This window comes from Oenanthe melanoleuca, chromosome 2 (assembly GCF_029582105.1).
Source record: "Oenanthe melanoleuca isolate GR-GAL-2019-014 chromosome 2, OMel1.0, whole genome shotgun sequence".
NCBI classification, from domain to species: domain Eukaryota; kingdom Metazoa; phylum Chordata; class Aves; order Passeriformes; family Muscicapidae; genus Oenanthe; species Oenanthe melanoleuca.
In genome coordinates this window covers 99,803,351-99,820,672 of record NC_079335.1, presented here as the reverse complement: position 1 = coordinate 99,820,672, position 17,322 = coordinate 99,803,351, and the positions used below count along the sequence as shown (strand labels likewise).

Here is a 17,322-nt window from a genome sequence, read left to right as displayed (position 1 = left end):
GAGGAGATCTGAATGCTCATCACCACACAACACAGAGGATGATATTTACCTGAATGGGGAAGGGGACTAAATACAAACCAGAGAGGGCTGTTTCAAACCAAGTACCAGTAACTGGATGATTTGGAGTAGGATTAGAAAAGGCTTGGTCTCTGCTGAGTGCACATGGCAGAGGGTGTCCTGGTGTGATTCCATTCTACTAAACTCATATACACTGCAGTGATGAAAAACCTTCTCTCTCAGTAACTGTTCTAGCCCCTTGGACTCAAAGTCATCACCCCTCAGTCCCTCTTGCTCACCCAAAGAATAGATACTTCTTCTACAGAAAATGGAAAATGAGACATCAAAACATTGTTCAGCATTACCCCCCAGTGCCCCAATATTCAGGTATTTATTTTGGGCACTCCAAATCAAATCTATCCTAGGTCTGACTCCAGGTAAAGTTCTCCAGCTATTCTCTGATACACTTGCTCCAATCACCAAGTTATATGAAATAGATGTAATTCAGAAAAAAACAAACAATCTGGTGCAGATTGTGACATTAGTTTTTTTTGGCAATAAAGGTACTATATATTTCAAAACATTGCTGGTGTTACAGTCAATTCAAAAACTAACAAATACAATCATCATCATCAATTCTCAAAGAACTCGGTCTAAGAAAAAATATTCCAGCTCTTCCTGTTTACAGCAAAAGGCTTGATAATTTTTTAAAGGTTAAGTGTTCCTCTTTTAAACAAACTTCATCTTTCAGCTTATTTTGAAACTGCCATTTATTAGGATTACAGCAGCAAAGGAGAATCTGAGCTTGTAAATAACACCTGCACATCTGGTGACACATTATACACAGTTTGCAGTGACACTGGGCTGATTACTAAAGCAATGAAGGCTTTAAACATAGTTTTAATTCATTTGGGTTATTAAATGCTGACTAACATGGAGAAAAAAGACTTATTTTTCTTTCCACATCCTTCTTCACTTGTAACAGGTATCTAGAGAGGTATGAAAGTGCTTCTTTGCTCAACATTTCATGCAGTTCTGATTCCAGCTAATGACACTTGGCATGTCAGCACTTTGCAGCCGTGAGGATAACAATTGGAGAAATACAAATGCTCCTGGAATACCCTTCCCCAAACATAGCAGAAATCAATAGCTTCAGAAAGCAACCAGACTAACTTGGTTCCATTTGTGTAACACTGTGGTGCTTTTGTAACATTGAACGAGCAAGTAGCTCACAGGACTAAAGGGAAAAGACTGCAGTAAGAGCTGTGAATGCAAAAGGATGGCCAGTGATGAAATCTAAAGAGGCTGAGGCTAGGATGGGCACTGCAGGCACATGAGGTCCTGGCAAGAACTCCACAGATGTTTCCACTTCTGTGGTGAGAAAGTGTTTGTGTGTTTGGGAAGAGACTCTCAGCAAAAAAGGAGTTTGGCATTGCAGTCTGCTGGAGGCACTTTCAGCCAGGAGATGCAGGAGGAGAGAGGAAATAAGGACAAGTGTTTAATGCACAATATTTTTCTCTTCGTTGATCTTTGTATTTCTGTAATTATGGGTATGTTTTACTTTTTTTCATTTTCTTTTTTTCTTTTTCTTTTCCTCCCCCTTCCTTTGCTGTCACACAAATACTTGAGGAGCACAGCCTCCCACATTCACTAACTGCTGCTGGCAAAGAATGTTCAGCATTGTGAGTGCAAAGCCCAGCTGCCCCCTCCATATCTTACCAACATAGAGCTGGCTGTACAATTCCAGTCGTGTATGTCCTTCTGTTGGAGCTTTCCTGACCTCCAGGGGTAACTGGTCCACCTGCAGGCTGGCCTGCTTGACATTCCTCTCGGCATTGACCCGGTGCCACTGGTCATCATTGAGCGGGTTGGGAGATCTCACCACGATTTCCACCGGCCCGTTTCCCACATCAAATGAAAAGGAGACCTCAGTAGCAGCTGAAACAGCAAGCAAAAGGTGTCCATGATTGTCTGCAGTCTTACATTGAAAACACATTCACTTACACTTCCCAAAGAGTAAGGAGTCATCAAATAGAAATGTGCACTGCTAAGTAATCTTCCTGAATTTTAAGCATGTTCATTTCCTTCTAAGTTGAATAGCAGCTCGACTTTCAGAAGAAAGTATCAGCAGACCCTCAACCAATTTCATTAATCTTTGCACTTTGCAGCTTTCCAGTTTTATATGGGTTTTTTTAAAGCAAAAGCATTTTGATTAAAAAGGTGGAGAAGTCTAATTTTTTTTTAAATTTTGAGGGGCAATTAATTCTTGCAATGAACTAATAATGCTGTGGTTAAGATCTATGTGACATTTTATGGCTGAAAAAGAAATGGATCTTCAGTAAACTCTACAGTGCTGTTTATAGTGTATGATCAAAACCATGTTTAGAAATCTTACAAACGTCCATTAAGTCCTACAAGACATTCCTTCAGGTCATCCTTTGGCAAATATATAATTGATAACTATTATTGAATGTTGAGCATGATTAATAATATATGAACAATTTTTAATAAAGTGGTATAACTATTAATTTCCTATTGAGATTAAATTATATATCTTTGGGCTGCAAATTATATTCTGCTGGCAAAAGATCGGATGAAAGAGTTAAAAGAGAATGAATTATCAATTGCAACATTCACAAACGAGGATACCAAACAGAAGAAAAGACAACAAAAAGTTTCATTTAATTTTTTTTTTCTATGCACAAAATTAAAAAGCCAGAGCTCCCTTTTACTTCAAAGCTCTTAGGTGCTCAATTAGGGTCTACATATTCCAGTACAGCTGTGGTTTCTGGTTAGGTTGAATTGATAATAAAACTCCTATTCAGCAAGGCTATTAAATTGGGGTAAGAATTCCACTCCATGTTCATTATCACTAACAATGCTGATAAACAGTTGGAAATATTTTTGTACATGATCTAATAGATTTCCACGAGGTTATATCGGATGGACTTGACTACATTCTTAAGAAAACTGAATGGATAGGAATAAGTTTTTTTATAGAAAATGTACTTTCAACCCGAATTTGTTATACAATTGAGGTTTTTTTTTCCAAAATTGGCTACTTCTAAAAGAAAAAAATTGAAAAGAAGTTGTTCTTTCTGTTCTCTGCTAAATAAAACAATTTAATTTGTTGAATGAACTGCCTTTTTAAGCCATGGATTTATTCTGTTTGTCCTTTTGCACTTTACAAGGCACAAAATCTGTGTAAGCCAAAGCTTGTTGTTACAGAAATAAAGATGTTTAGTTTTAACGTCATTATGTTTTGTAACTTCAGTGGTTCTGCCAGTAAACCCAGGCAAAGTAGGAATTAGAGTAAAACTTCTCCAGTACTTAAATTGTATGTTGTGTTCAAATCTATTTTCGAGCATGTGTGTATAATTCTCCTTTAATTTTGCTTTGAAGAACTTCCTCAGATCTCTTCACTGTCAGGCTTGAATAGCTTCCCAAAAGCTGTCTGTCAAGAAGACTAAAATAAGGACTTCATAGGAGACTTAGTCTCTTATTCTGAGGCAACTGATGACATTGTCAATATTGCTACTGTGTACCTTGACTACTGTCCTTTCAGAATTTTTGAAAACCTCCACAAGAATGCTTCTTTATTTGCAAGCCTTTAGTCTTCTGGATAGAAGTATTCCTAAGCTTTTAAAGTAAAGTTATTCTTCTTTTAAAAGGGAAAGGGAAGAAAATTGGCAAATAAAGATATTTCAAGTAGAAGCTCTAGGTCTGCATAATCTAACTTTATGCATGGCTTTAAACTAAAATTTGTATCACAGCCTAAAAGATATATAATTAAATTTGTACTTTTTGGATAAAACTACTCCCTTGGAAATGAATGCTAATTGTATAAATTTATATTATATTTTTGTATTTAATCCTATAGTTAAGGAAAGAATAGCATTCCAGCAAAATCTCCTCATTATAGGCCATTTTCAGTCTATGTACCTGTGAGATGCCGAAAGTTAAGACAATACCTCATCTATGGACTTCCTGATCCTTTCTCAACCAACCTAAAAACATGATTCTCATACCAAAGGCAAGGAAATGAATTTGCTACACTAAAGGACTGAAAAACCCAAGAAATATGTCAATGAAACAGATGAGCAGAGGCTGCAAACAGAATGTCTCACATGCAAGTTATGTTACTGGTTCTGTCTCTTTACTCTTGGTCTCATTTTTAGTTTATGGAATAAGTACTTTCCAACCAGGCACATCTCTAGGTAAGATGACAGGTCTTAACAGAAATGGATGAATATCTGACCGCAGGCACATTAGTCAGAAAATGAAGACAGAAATTTCACACTCCCAAAAATGAGACAGGTGACCTGATGACAACTGACAAGCAGAAGGCTAAGGTATTCAACATTCTTTCTGTCTGAGTTTTTATTTGCAATTGCTCTTCCCACATCTCTTGAGACCATGAATCTCAAGGCTTGGGGAATGAAGAGTTCAAGGTTGGCTTTGAGCACACTGTGCTGGCCCCACTCCTTCTTTTATCCTTGTGCCAGCTTTACTGCTGAGCAAGGTGTTGTTCTTTTGGTCAATGATCAACTGTCCTGTCTGTGTCCCTGTCCAATTCCTTTGCTACCCTCAGTCTCCTGACTGGGATAGAGAGAAAGCTTTGGCACTCTGCAAGCACTTCTCAGCAAAAGGCAAAACACTGGTGTGGTGTCAATGCTCTTTTAAGCACAAATCCAAAACTCACCACCATATGGGCTGCTGAGGAGAATACTAACTGCCTCAGCCAGAGCCAGTACAACATCCAATTTGTTCAGAAGTTTGGTGTAACTTCTTATATAGAAGACTGGCAATTATTTAGCTTTTCTCCCTAAGTATGTTATACTTTTCAGTCTCTGTCTACACATACAATCCTTGCATGATACAATCTCTTTGACTCAAATATATTTTGATTGATGTGACAGTGCTATTATTTTGTCAAACATTTGAATAGGGTGATTGAAAAGATATCTGACAAACATGTGCATATGTGACTATTTATTCCCAGTGACTGACCCAGCACAGGAATTTTATCAAAAATATGTAGGAAATGAGCTGCAAAAAAAATGACCAGAGGTTTGTACTGGTCACATTTTAGGTAATAAAGTGAATTTTCATAGTAATAACTTTTCTAGGCTGCCAAATACTGTAAAACCAAAACCAGTTTTTCTAAGAAATGAGAATAATGATCAGACTTTGAAAAAATGTCTGAAACTGCCTAATTATTGTCAAGGAAAAAAAGATAATATGTGTTTTAATTTATTCAGGTTTTGTGATGAAAATTTCATAAAATTGAACAGGGGGGAATTTTTATGTACTCCTGCTACATATATTCACTCCGTACATGGGTGTGTGGCTTAGTTTTACCCTTTCTGTGCCTCGTGCAATTACATATATTTAAATCTGAGCACGTTTCTTTCATTGATTCAATTTTCTAACGTCTCAGGATGTTGTCAGCCATCTGTTCAGAACACAGAAGAGCAACTTTGGCAAACAAAATTCCCTTCTCACTCTTTCTTCTGTGCTGTTTTTAGCTTTATTAAGCTCTTACAATTTCCTCATCTTAAATCTACAAGGCATTTGCCCGTAAAAACGGAGGGGTACAACTGAACCACTGTGCAGGAGGACCTGGATGGGCTGGAAGAGTGGGCTGACAAGAATCTGTGAAGTTCAACAAAGACAAATATAAGAAGGTCCACAAAGATGATCAAAGTACTTGGAAGCCTGTTGGAGGAAAGCCTGAGAAAACTGTGTCTAGCTTTGAGAAAGAAGGCTTGGTGGAGACCTTATCACTATTGTTCTGGTATTTAAAGGGTGACTACAAAGAAGAAGGAGGCATCTTTTTTATAGGAAGTCACATGGAAAAGATAAAGGGTAATGGGCACAAGTTACTCCTTGGACACACAAGAGAGAAGTTTTTCACAATGAGAACAACCAGCTACTGGGATAATGTCTCCAGGGAACTGGTAGGTTCCTCTACACTGTACACTTTTAAGATTCAGGTAGAGAGGGTGCTAGGACATTTTGTCTAGACTGCTTTTTTTAAGAAAGGTTGGACCACATGATCCTTGAGGCCCCTTCTAACCTGGCATGCTATGATTCTGTGATTCTGTGATTCTGTGATTCTGTGGCTGCATTGTCTATGGAGTTCCATGTTTCCTGCATCCATCCTTTCAAGGCTTTCTGGTAGATATGCTTTAGATAAACACAAGTTCTGAGGGTCAGCTACAGGGGAAGTAGTGAACACTTCTGTGTCCTTTGCTATATGCAATGTCGAGTTAAATGAGCTGATAGACATTTTTGGCATTCAAGATCTGTGACCAGCTAGATCTCTCATTTTCCTTGAACTCCTTGTGTTGAAGAATTTTGAACTCCTTTGTTGAAGAATTAATTTCAGGCCAGGATCTCTAGTTATAATAAGGCTGCCAGCAAAGAAAGAGATGTTAACGGATGGGTAGGTACTCACAAGATGCTAAGCAGTGGGTCGATGTTCTCAAGACACACAAACTGGGAAGAAAAGGAAGAGGGATAACAACCGTCCTCTCAACCATTTTGCATTTCAACTCTTTTGCCTCAGTCTTTAATGTCAACCTTTCTTTCCAAGTCTCTTGAGTGGATGGACAATAGGATGAGGACTGGGGGAGCAAATGTATACCCATCTCTCTATTTCTCTCCTTCTCCCCCATTATCCTGTTTTTGAAGCACATAGTTTCATGTCCTCCTCCCTTGTACTTTGTTTCTCTTACTTCCCCTGAATTATATTTATACCCTTCAAATGTGACTGACTGATGTTTTAGCTGACTTACATCAAAGGGAAAAGTATCCAACTTCTTTAAAATCCTTTCAAAATCCCATTCTTAGAACATAAATGCCGTGTTACATCTAGAATCAGAGTTCACTCACTTGGCTGTAAAATAGTTTACAACAATAAGCTATAAACTGTAAACTGAATCTGCCAGACAGATATTAGTTCTGAGAAAACAACAGTTTTAAAATATTGTAGCTCTGTAAGGGCAAAATCTGCCAAACTTCTTGGACAGTTTGTTTGTACATACACCACTGACAAAGGGCTCACTGTCTGAACCTGTAGACAGAATTCAGTGAAATGACTGAAAATGAAAGAAAACTTAATAAAATGAGAGAGATGATAGATATTTATAGAACTAGTGGTCTGTACTTCTTTATATGAAATCTATCAAATGGTCAAGATCAAGTCTGATATACGGTCAAGATCAAGTCTGATATATGTAGTCACTGGAATCCTTCCCACTGCCTTTAATAGACTCTGGATAGAAAAGAAAGCATTATAGGATTTAAAAGTATCTTTCCCACTTATGCTCAGATATTTGAGTTTAAAGACAGTTTCACCAAGTCATCTCTAAATTTGCACAGGGCTGAGAGAGGCCATGCCAACATGGGCATGGAAACAACACTGGTAGATTGCTCCTGGCTGGAGGTGGAAAGGGCTAGAGACGCTACCCTGAAGTGCCACATTGGAACATAGGACCTGCTTTAAGGAGGCCACTTAACACAACTTAAAATTAAAGCTACCAAAGCAACATAAGAGAGAAAAATTGTTGATCCAAGTTGCTTGATTGCAATGCAGGAATTACTGTGTAGCTTGGTTCTCTGTTAATAATCAGGTAGTTGTCAAAAATCACGACTGTATTTACAATAATGAGACTAAACATATGAATGGCTTCATCATTTATCTAATTCCCAAATGAAAAGTCCATTTGAACTAATGAGCAGAAGCTTCATTTGACCAAATGACAGTGCACATCCATGCCCAACTGAGCCCTGAGCTAAGTGCCAAATGAACCAGCTCTGGAAGCTGCACAGCTGCATCAGCATAATGCTGTGCCAACAGTAATTAGTTCTAATAGAGAGACTATACTGCACCAAGGATCAATCCCAGCACAGCTGAGTGCTGATTTATGTGGACATGCTGTATCTTTCTCAGAAACAGCTCAGATATCTCTCTAACATAGGGACTCATTGTACAGACTCAACACACTCCATATTTGCCTACGACTTACAGATAAAATAAAGAAAAATGATGAAACTTTACATTCTTTTGAATATTATGCAGTCATTTATGTAACTGCCAAGAAGGAAAAGGGGTGAGTAAAGCTATTGCTTTGATTTAACACTATATAGGACCCACTTCTCATGTGTAAATCCATCCCCAAGATACAATGCAAGTGAGGCTCAGTGTCTCTCTGAACCTTTAGAACAAGCTGATATTCTGTAGGGAGTGAGGGTCACCCATGTAAGCGACTGAATTTGGGACATCAAGATTGGAGACAGCCTGAGCTGAAGGGATTGATGCCTTAAGTTTTAGCTTATATATTTTCCAGATTCTGTACTGCATTAGTATATAACTCTGAACTTTATATTTAGTGTTAGCAAGTTCTCTTCACAGTTTAGTTAGACAAAACAATCATTTTCCAACCTGAGAACCAAGGATATCATTGCAGCTTTGGGCCCAAAAGGTAAAAACAACAGTGAATTGAGGAGAACAATCTGGGAGGATCTGACTTCATAACCTGGAGCTGTAATTGGAAAATTACAATATGTAAATAGACCAATACTTATAAAAGTGTGAAAACTCGTGACCTGGTGTCCATCTTGGCTGGAGCCATGGATAAGCTGTTGTACTGCACAAGGCGTATCCTTTGAAGGCCTTTTTAATAAATACCTACTTTATTCCTTTAACACTGTCTAGTCTCTGTTCTAGGTAGCCTCTTAAGGCATCAGGATCATGAACAGGTGGAGTTTGAAGTCCTGATATATATGGATCTGGTAAGGAGTGAAGTTAGGCAAACTTTATGAAAGCAAACTTTCAGCTCTACAAGGAGATATTTAATAGGATTCCCAGGAAGACTGCCCTCAGAGACAGGGAAGCAGAGCAGAGCTGGCAGATACTTAGGGAAGCCTTCCATAGAGCACAAGAACTGGCAATCTTCAGGAGCAAGAAATCAGGCAGGGAAAACAAGAGATGGGTGTGGCTGAGTAAGGAGCTGCCGGTCAAATTAAAGGGAAAGAAGCAAATACACAGGCAGTAGAAACGAGGACAGGAAACCTGGGAAGAGAACACAGATCAAATACAGCTGAGGAAGGCCAAGGTGAAGCTGAGCCTGGCAAGGGATGCAAGGAATAACAGAAAGGGCTTCCACAGTTATGTTAACCAGAAAAGAAAGGTCAAAGAAGGTGCACCCACCCCCACTAAACAGTGGTGGAACACTGGTAACAATGAATGAGGAGAAGGCTGAGGTATTCAACACCTCTTTTGCCTCAGTCTTTAATGACAACCTTTCTTTCCATGCCCCTTGAATGGATGGACAGTGGGATTCGGGACTGGGGGAGCAAAGCACTTCTCAATGAAAGTAGAGATCAGGTTCATGACCATTTGAAGAACCTGAATGTGCATAAGTCTATGGGACCCAATGAGATGTTCTCCCAGAATCCAGAGAGAATTAGCTGATGGTTAGTCAGGCACAATTTTCTCTTGGTGAAGCCATGTTGGGTGTCTCTCATCACCTCCCTGTCATGCATATACTTTGACATAGCTTTCAGGAGGATCTGTTCTGTGATCCTACCAGGCAGAGAGTTAAAGCTGACCAATAGTTCTCAGGGTTATAATCTTTACTTTTTTCCACTCGCTGGGGACTTTGCCTGAGTGTCATGGTATTTCAAATATCACAGAGCATAACTTGGCAACTACAGTAGCAAATTCTCTCAGCACCATGGGATGCATAGTATCAATGCCACGGCTCTACATTTGTTCACACTCCTCAGGTGATTTTGAAGCTGAGCTGAGTTGCAACGAGAGAAACCTTTTCCTCCCAGTCCCTGCTCTGGTGTTCAGGGACTTGAGATGTGTGGGAAGAGAGATTTCCATGTGTATTAGTAAAATACTACTTCCCCGCAAAAAAGGAAATAAGATGTCCACAGCTACTGGAATTAGCATTTTGAAGATATATCTGTAAAGCTAGTTTTAAATATTAGCGATTTCTGACATTCTTTAGCTGCATTACTGATTTCTGTCAGTGAAATTCTTGCTGCCTGGAGGAAATATTTTTAAACACATTTTACCGTCAGTCACAGGAAGTCTAGAAACTTGTATAGAAAGGAGAAAGGAAATTAACTTATAAAGGAAAACATATATAGCTGAATGGCTTTAATCATTAAGGTTTAAGAAGAAATTGTGACATAATATTCAGAAAAGATAAATATAGTAATTTAAGGGAGATTTTTCCCCCGAAGACTAAAGAAACTCATTTATAGTGAAAAGAACTTATTAAATTCCTGTGCAATTTTGTTAGGAATACATAACACTTCAGAATGTCTGAAACTTCTTAGGACCCTTTTAGTTTGTTTCTATCTTGAAATTTTTAAAGTATCCTGCACACCAAACAACAACAACAACAAAAACCCAAAAAACTAAAAACAAAAAAAATCATATTACAATGAAAAATAAAGGAGAACATTTTGCTGAATGCAGGAAAGAGCACCTACTAAAGTGGCTCTCTTCTCATATTTTTGATTCTCACTTTCTCCACCGTTTGGTCTGGAGTCTGAAGGCATTTGATTCAGCCTCTGCTGTGTGCAGTATCTACAGCTGGCAGCTGTAAACTTGCAGTGACATTTCTTAGAGAATGGACAGGGAATTAGATCTACTGAGAGATGCTGACCTGATTCAGGAGTAGCTGCTGTTTTCTTATGCATATGACTATGTTGTTACATTGTAAGACAAGACTGCACACAAATACGTTGTTCTGCTATATATTTAAAAGGAGTGAGTTTCAGTGCATTATTGTCCTTCTTCCTTCATGTTACTTTAATATCTTCTTTCTAGTAAGATTTACAACTGAACCAGTAATTTCAACAATTGGACAGATAATAGTCTAAATTCTAGTTTCAGTTTATAGAAACAAAGCATCTTTGCAGAAATCTAATGGGAATTAAATGTTAAAAATATTCCTTCATAATTTCATTTTATGACTGTTCAAACATATTTTCATATATCTGTCTGTCTGACTGAATAGCTAGCTGTTTTTTTGTTCTTTCATGGCCTGTGTTGGAATAGATTCTCTCTACTGTAATAACCTTTGCCTGTTGTATCCATGCTGAGCCTTGAAATTCATTATCTGCACCTGTGGTTTTAATCTTAAATATTCCAGTTGACTCAGAAGTACTGTACTACCCTGCACACAGGACTTGAAAGAAAACTACTTGCTTTAATTCTAAGGCAATAAATACAATTTCAGGTTGATGTTACCTCCCATCCAGCCAGCTCTCTTCCAATAGCTATTTAGCTGCCTAGAATGAAGGAAGGGACAGGAACAGTGACTCATTGAAGGTCTGTTGATTCATCTCATGAGAGTTACTAATGCTTAAAAAAATACAGCAGCAATATCTCCTGGTCCCTTTTGTGACAGATGATTCACACAAAGGGAACTGTAGTCAGTGCACTGAGTGGAAGAGGGAAGATGTGTGTTCTTCTGTCAGTAGTGGCTTATAATATACTTCATTATATCCTTTTAACTGCAGCACTTTACCATGAAACTGAATTGCTCCCGTACAACAGCAGGCAGCACAACAAGGGGGAAGCTGAGACATCAGAACAGAGCTCTCCCATGCAGCATATAAAGGGCTTTGTGTAAGTGATAGCTATTTTTTTTTTATGAAAGGCAAAATAAAAGCAGGTGGTAATGTTCATGAAATCAGATTTTGTCTGAGCATGGTAAAGCATCAGAGAGGTTTTTGGAGAGGAGAGAATGGCTTATTTTACTATAAAAAATTGTTATGAATTTGGCACAGTTCTGAAGCTGCTGAGCAATGTGTTTAAGTGCTTACAAACAGACACAAGGATATGAACACCCGTCTCAAATATGTCATATTTGAATATAATAAAAATCAGTCAAAACTGTAAATTGCGCATCATACTAAAAGTGGTAAGAGCCTGGTGCAGGTTTGAAAACTAGACACGGACTGTCACTCTTCTGTGATGTGCTTTTATGAAAGCACATTCCCTGTGTCCTTTTCTTCCTCTTTTCTGGTGCTTTCCATATTCTGTAATTTGTTTATTAGCTGTAGGTTCTGCTGTGGACCAAGGCTTGTAGAAGTGTTTAGGTGCCTGAGTGGTAGCTACTGAAAAACTTTTGCATCAGAGCAGGGTCTCACAATGATATAAATTATTGATTTTTCTGCCTGGCTGTGTAGGGTTTTGTCATTTGTAGTGCCTCCTTTATAAGCAATTTTTCATGGCTATTTATTTCTCTGTGGCTGTCCAGGGTCACCATCAGGGTAAGGGCTCTCTTGCACTATGCACTTTACTACCACAATAAAAAAAGGCCATCTAAAAATATGACTCAATTTTGTTTTTAGTGTAGTAACCCTGTATACAAAAAGGGTGTGTGAGAGGGGGTGGGGTAGATGGACCCAGCTGTGTCCCAGCTAACTCAAACTTTTTATCAAAATTCTGAGTCAAAGATTTTCTGCTCTGGAAAATATGCTTGTAATAATTTATAGTTGCCAAAATCCAGGGTCGATTTCCCAAAATGGAAGAAGATATCTTTGCTATTGTTTGTTTATAGCAGCAGGAGATATCTATTAAAAATACAAACCAGAAGTATCCAGTGGTACAAGAGTGGAAGACAGAACTGACCTATTGGAGGTAAAAATATATTCTCAGATTTCACGGTAATTAGAGATAGAAAACTTGATGTAGTATGTGAGTAAGGGAGCTGCCTGGTTAGCCACCTTTTGTGAACTATTTTGCTTGAGTATGCATGAGTCTCGTGAAATGTAAAGCCAACAGGAGACCTGGTCTTTTTCCTGCTATAGCAGTGGAAAACATAAAAGGGTGAGTGAGAGGATTTATGTATTTATAAAACATTTCTTTCTAAGATTTCATACTAGTAGAGAGCTGTCTGCAGTGCATGATTTGAGACAAAAAGCTCTATTTTAGAAACAAAGTCAAGACATTTACATCAAGAGGGTATAAAAAGTCTAAATTATGCAGATAGTGTTATGGCAGCCTTGTGATAGCAACTGCCTTCATGCTCTTAAAAAATAGATAACTGTTTTATTAACTTTTAAACAAAATTTTACATGAAGTTTCTTTTCTTTTAAAATGTAAGAAACTATATGTGTGCAAAGTTTCTAAATGAAAAGTTGTGAGCAGAAATATTCATTTTCCTTAGAACAACTGTAGCAAGGCAAGATAGAAAGCCAGAGCCTGAACTGAACATGATTTAAAAATGAATTAATTTTTATCATGATTTGAACTGATATTTTTAAACTACTATTTAAACAATAATGAAATGCTGCAAAGTGATTGGAAAATCTGTGGCCAAAACTCTATATGAACATTCAGCATCTACCTACAAACACTTAGGGAGAAAATAATTATATTTACTTGAAACAGTCTGTTGACATAATTTAAATTAACCAGATGCATAAATATTTTTAGCACCATTTTAAAAACACCTCCTCTTTCATTATATATAATTGTCTAGTCACAGAAAACCTTTTTCTACTTTAAAAATGAATTGCCTTAGCAAAACCAATAAAGATTAATTTAGACTTTCAATAGGCCAACCGAACAATTGCTAACACTTTATCTAAAAAGTTCAACTTGCAGAATAAAAGTAGTTTTCAGTGTACCAAGATTCTGTTTATCCTCTCAGAAGAATGATCCTCAAAATTATCTAAGTAATTTAGGCCCAGAAGACCCGTTGAATTCAGGCCATATAGCCCCAGGAAGCAATGAAGCTTGGTTGGACCCTTTCATGTTTCCTCACTCACAGCATTTCAAGTTATGGCATGATGTTGGTGATTGGGACTAAAGGTAAGAGTGACAGTGACAAAAGACTATTGGGTCTTCATGTGCATCCTTCCCCACCCCTCCTTGCTGCTCTCTCTGATGGGCAAAGAGGTTTGTCCCAAGAGGAGAACCAGGTGGAAATTGCAGGAGGAACTGTCTGGATGCTCTCATAACTGATGTATTCTGGAGATGGGGGAGCTGAGATGTTTGTGATTGGCTTTGGTACTCATCAGCCTGCATAAGGGTATAACGTGATGAGAGTTTTCTGGTGACTCTTTACTTCAAATAACAGGTAATTACAAAGAATATGTAAACGAATGGAATTACCATATCTTTAGTGACTTAGTGACAAGATTTTACCCTGCAGTTGATAAAGGTAAGACTGCCTGTAAAATCAGCAAGTGAAAAAGACATCATTTAATGTGACGCACAAATAATATGAAAGCAGATAATGAGTTTACCAAAGTTAACACAATGGATATTCTTTGATTAAAAAAAAACCTCTAATTTTCACAAGAAGAGATTTGTTATATATTTAGCATATTTGATTTTATTCCAAAAAAGCAGAGATAGCAAACAGAAATGCAGAGATTGTTGATGACATGGGTGAAGTATAGGTCATCAGAAAATTAGAGGACCTCTAATTTGCTTTGGGTCAAGTCATATTTGGTATTCTAATAAATACATTTGCACAAGAAGTCAGCATATATCTATTCATTTTTTTTGCCAGTAACACAAGGTTGGAGAGGTCAGAAAATAATACATAACAAACAGTATCCCAGTGTAATCAGCCAAAAATTCCTATGACAAATGGGCAGCACAAGAATTAATGTCATTGTAGAGGGCACCGGTAAACCATTATCAGAATTAATGTGGATAGTTTGGATTACCTGTGTTTAAGAAAGAATTCAAGGTGCAATGAGTAGGAAGAACCTTATTAGCATAACCAGAGAACGGAACAAGAGAAAATATGAGAAGAGATTATGTGAGTTCATCTTGCTTGACATAGCAATTAAAAGCTGAGAGAAGATATGATTGCACCATAAGCATAAAAAGGGAGAGTAAATTGTAAAAACTGAAAAAAATTAGTTCAGCCAAAGAACAATACTGTTACAAAGCACATGGCTCTGAAGAAAAGATGCAAATCAAACTGTTAGGAATTAGAAGACTTCTAAAAAACAAAGATGTGAGTCTGAAACAGTTGTCCAGCTGGCAAAGATTCAAACTATTTTCAATAGAGTTTTCCATAAGACATAGACATATGTCTAGACATAGGTTGCACATTTTGGTTGTTTGTGACTGTGAGGATCTCAACTCAAGGACCCAGGTTTGTTTCTGTCGTATGCCTGTAGCATCTTGCAATTTTGCGCAGCATAGTAAATATTTATTTTCTGCATACAGATGATTAGCACACGTGAAGAAGGTAACAAAGCCTCTGCAGTTGTCAGCATGTTACAAGAAGTAGACTGGAAATAAGGACAAAGACCTGAGATGAACTACTGGGTGGTAGTGCCAGCAGTGGTTTGCCATGTGTTGGATGTTTTTAGTGCAAAGTCAGGGGCAATTATGCTCTTTGAATGCCAACTGATTCCCACCTTGAACTTTGTGTGAGCTGATTTATAAGACACTGCACATAAAATGACTTTTAAAGTGGCATTTATGGCAACAAGAAAGGTGTCCAATCACCCTTGAAAGGAGAGGGATAATGCTGAGGGGATGCTCTACATTGTGAAGGGTCATGAATGCCATGTTGACACTGAGGGATACCAAAGGAAAGCAACCTCTAACTACAGACTGCCAAAGTCTATAACAGATACAGAAGAGTTACTGATGGCCTTAATTTCCCCATAGCCATGTGACTAAGATTTTCCACTGGTCAGTTTTAGCCTTTTCCCCAGCTGGATTGTTTATTTGCTGCCTTTAGCTTGCTCCCACATGCCAGACTGGGTACTCATCCCCATCTGCTAATTCAGAACAAAATAGAGGTGGAACTAATCTTCTCAGATGTCATAAATTGGTTTGTTTGAATATTAGGCATTTCTGCATCATCTGAAATAGAATCTTTTCTTTCAAAGAATAATGCTTGCAGTTCTTTACACCAGGTTTTCTTTTTGTTTGTTTGAAACTTTCATATTGTCCTGGAATAGGATGAGAGTTTGCAAGTACTGCTGTAAAAATATTTGGGTCATAAATTTCCCTGAAGAATTGTAACATTTTTCCATTTAATTTAATAACTTCTTGTGGGCCTCTGGGACGAAGAGGTTTCTCAGTGTCCTATGCATTCTTTGACATGTGGCTAATGCAACATGCTTTCCTAGGGGAGTGTTTTACAGAAAAGTGATCTTCTGCTAGGAAAACAAAATAACAACTCAATTAAAAGAAACAGTGAAGGTCACACTGGCTTCCCTACTGAGGTAAAAAACGAAGCAGTGGGAAACATAAGCTGTATTTAACATATGGGACCTTAAGCATCATGTGGGTAACCCATTGATATGGCAGAATCATGTTTTAGGATGTCTCTGGAGAAAGATGCGATGGAGTTATTAAAATTTGAAACAAAATATATTAGCAGTCATGTGTTAGAGCATTCAGCTTGGAAGAATGAACACTGTCTGGGCAGAACCCATGGGAATCAGGGTCCCTAGTCTGTCACTGCTTCTTGTCTGATTTTGGAGGTGTTACCTATGTCTCAACTAAGTAGTGTAGAAGCAGCTGAGCACCAGAAACAGCACAGGATTTTCCATGTGCTAATGTCAGATGTCAGAGTGCTGTGAGTATCCCCAGCCTGCAGAGCATATCACCCATCCTGAAGCAATGCCACTGCTCTCATTAGCAGGCTACTCCACATGGTCCCTTTCACAGCTGCCAAGTTCAGTGATCACTCCTTGGGGAGACTATTAGGGCACTTTTAGGGGTTATCAGTCAAATGACATCCCTGAATGCAGTGGTTATAAATGTTTCTAACTTTTTACAAAAAATAATAAGAAATATCTTTCCTTTCTTACATGTTAATGCCAGGATCAAACACAAGCTGACCTTTATCTCTAAGCTTCCTTTTCTTTCTCTGTTGCAAAAGTGACTTGTTTACTTACTTCTGAGCAGTTACAGTGAGATATAATTCATTAGTGTCTGTGGATTGCTTGGAGGTACTGGGATGAGAGGAGCTAGAGAAGTGAGTTGAATGTCTTTTTCACTAAAATTATATGTGTCATTAAGAGAGTTTTCTGGAAACAGTGAAAGTAGATGCTTCTTCCCAAATTACCACAAATATGCCCCTTTAAAATTTTTGCTTTCAGGAGTGCATCTTTTCCAAACCTTGAGATATCTCTTGAAAAGAAAATTCAAATATTATCTATTTGACAAACATTTCAGGTATGAAGTAGGTACATTTTAATATTCATAACTCTAAAATCTTCAGTCCATATTTCATAATTGTACAAAACCATGTAGAAAAGCTCTAAAAGAGGATGCATCCTCTCTTTCTCACTCTAAAAAAC

At 37.8% G+C, this 17,322-nt stretch overlaps 1 protein-coding gene across 1 annotated transcript in view; it reads right to left on the bottom strand.

The window, feature by feature from the left end:
* CNTNAP2 (contactin associated protein 2) overlaps nucleotides 1-17,322 on the bottom strand; it is a 1,042,550-nt gene that overhangs the window by 94,098 nt on the left and 931,130 nt on the right. The window contains exon 17 of the mRNA XM_056484872.1: nucleotides 1,717-1,935. Coding sequence (XP_056340847.1) covers nucleotides 1,717-1,935 — 219 coding nt within the window. The remainder of the gene's footprint in view (nucleotides 1-1,716; nucleotides 1,936-17,322) is intronic.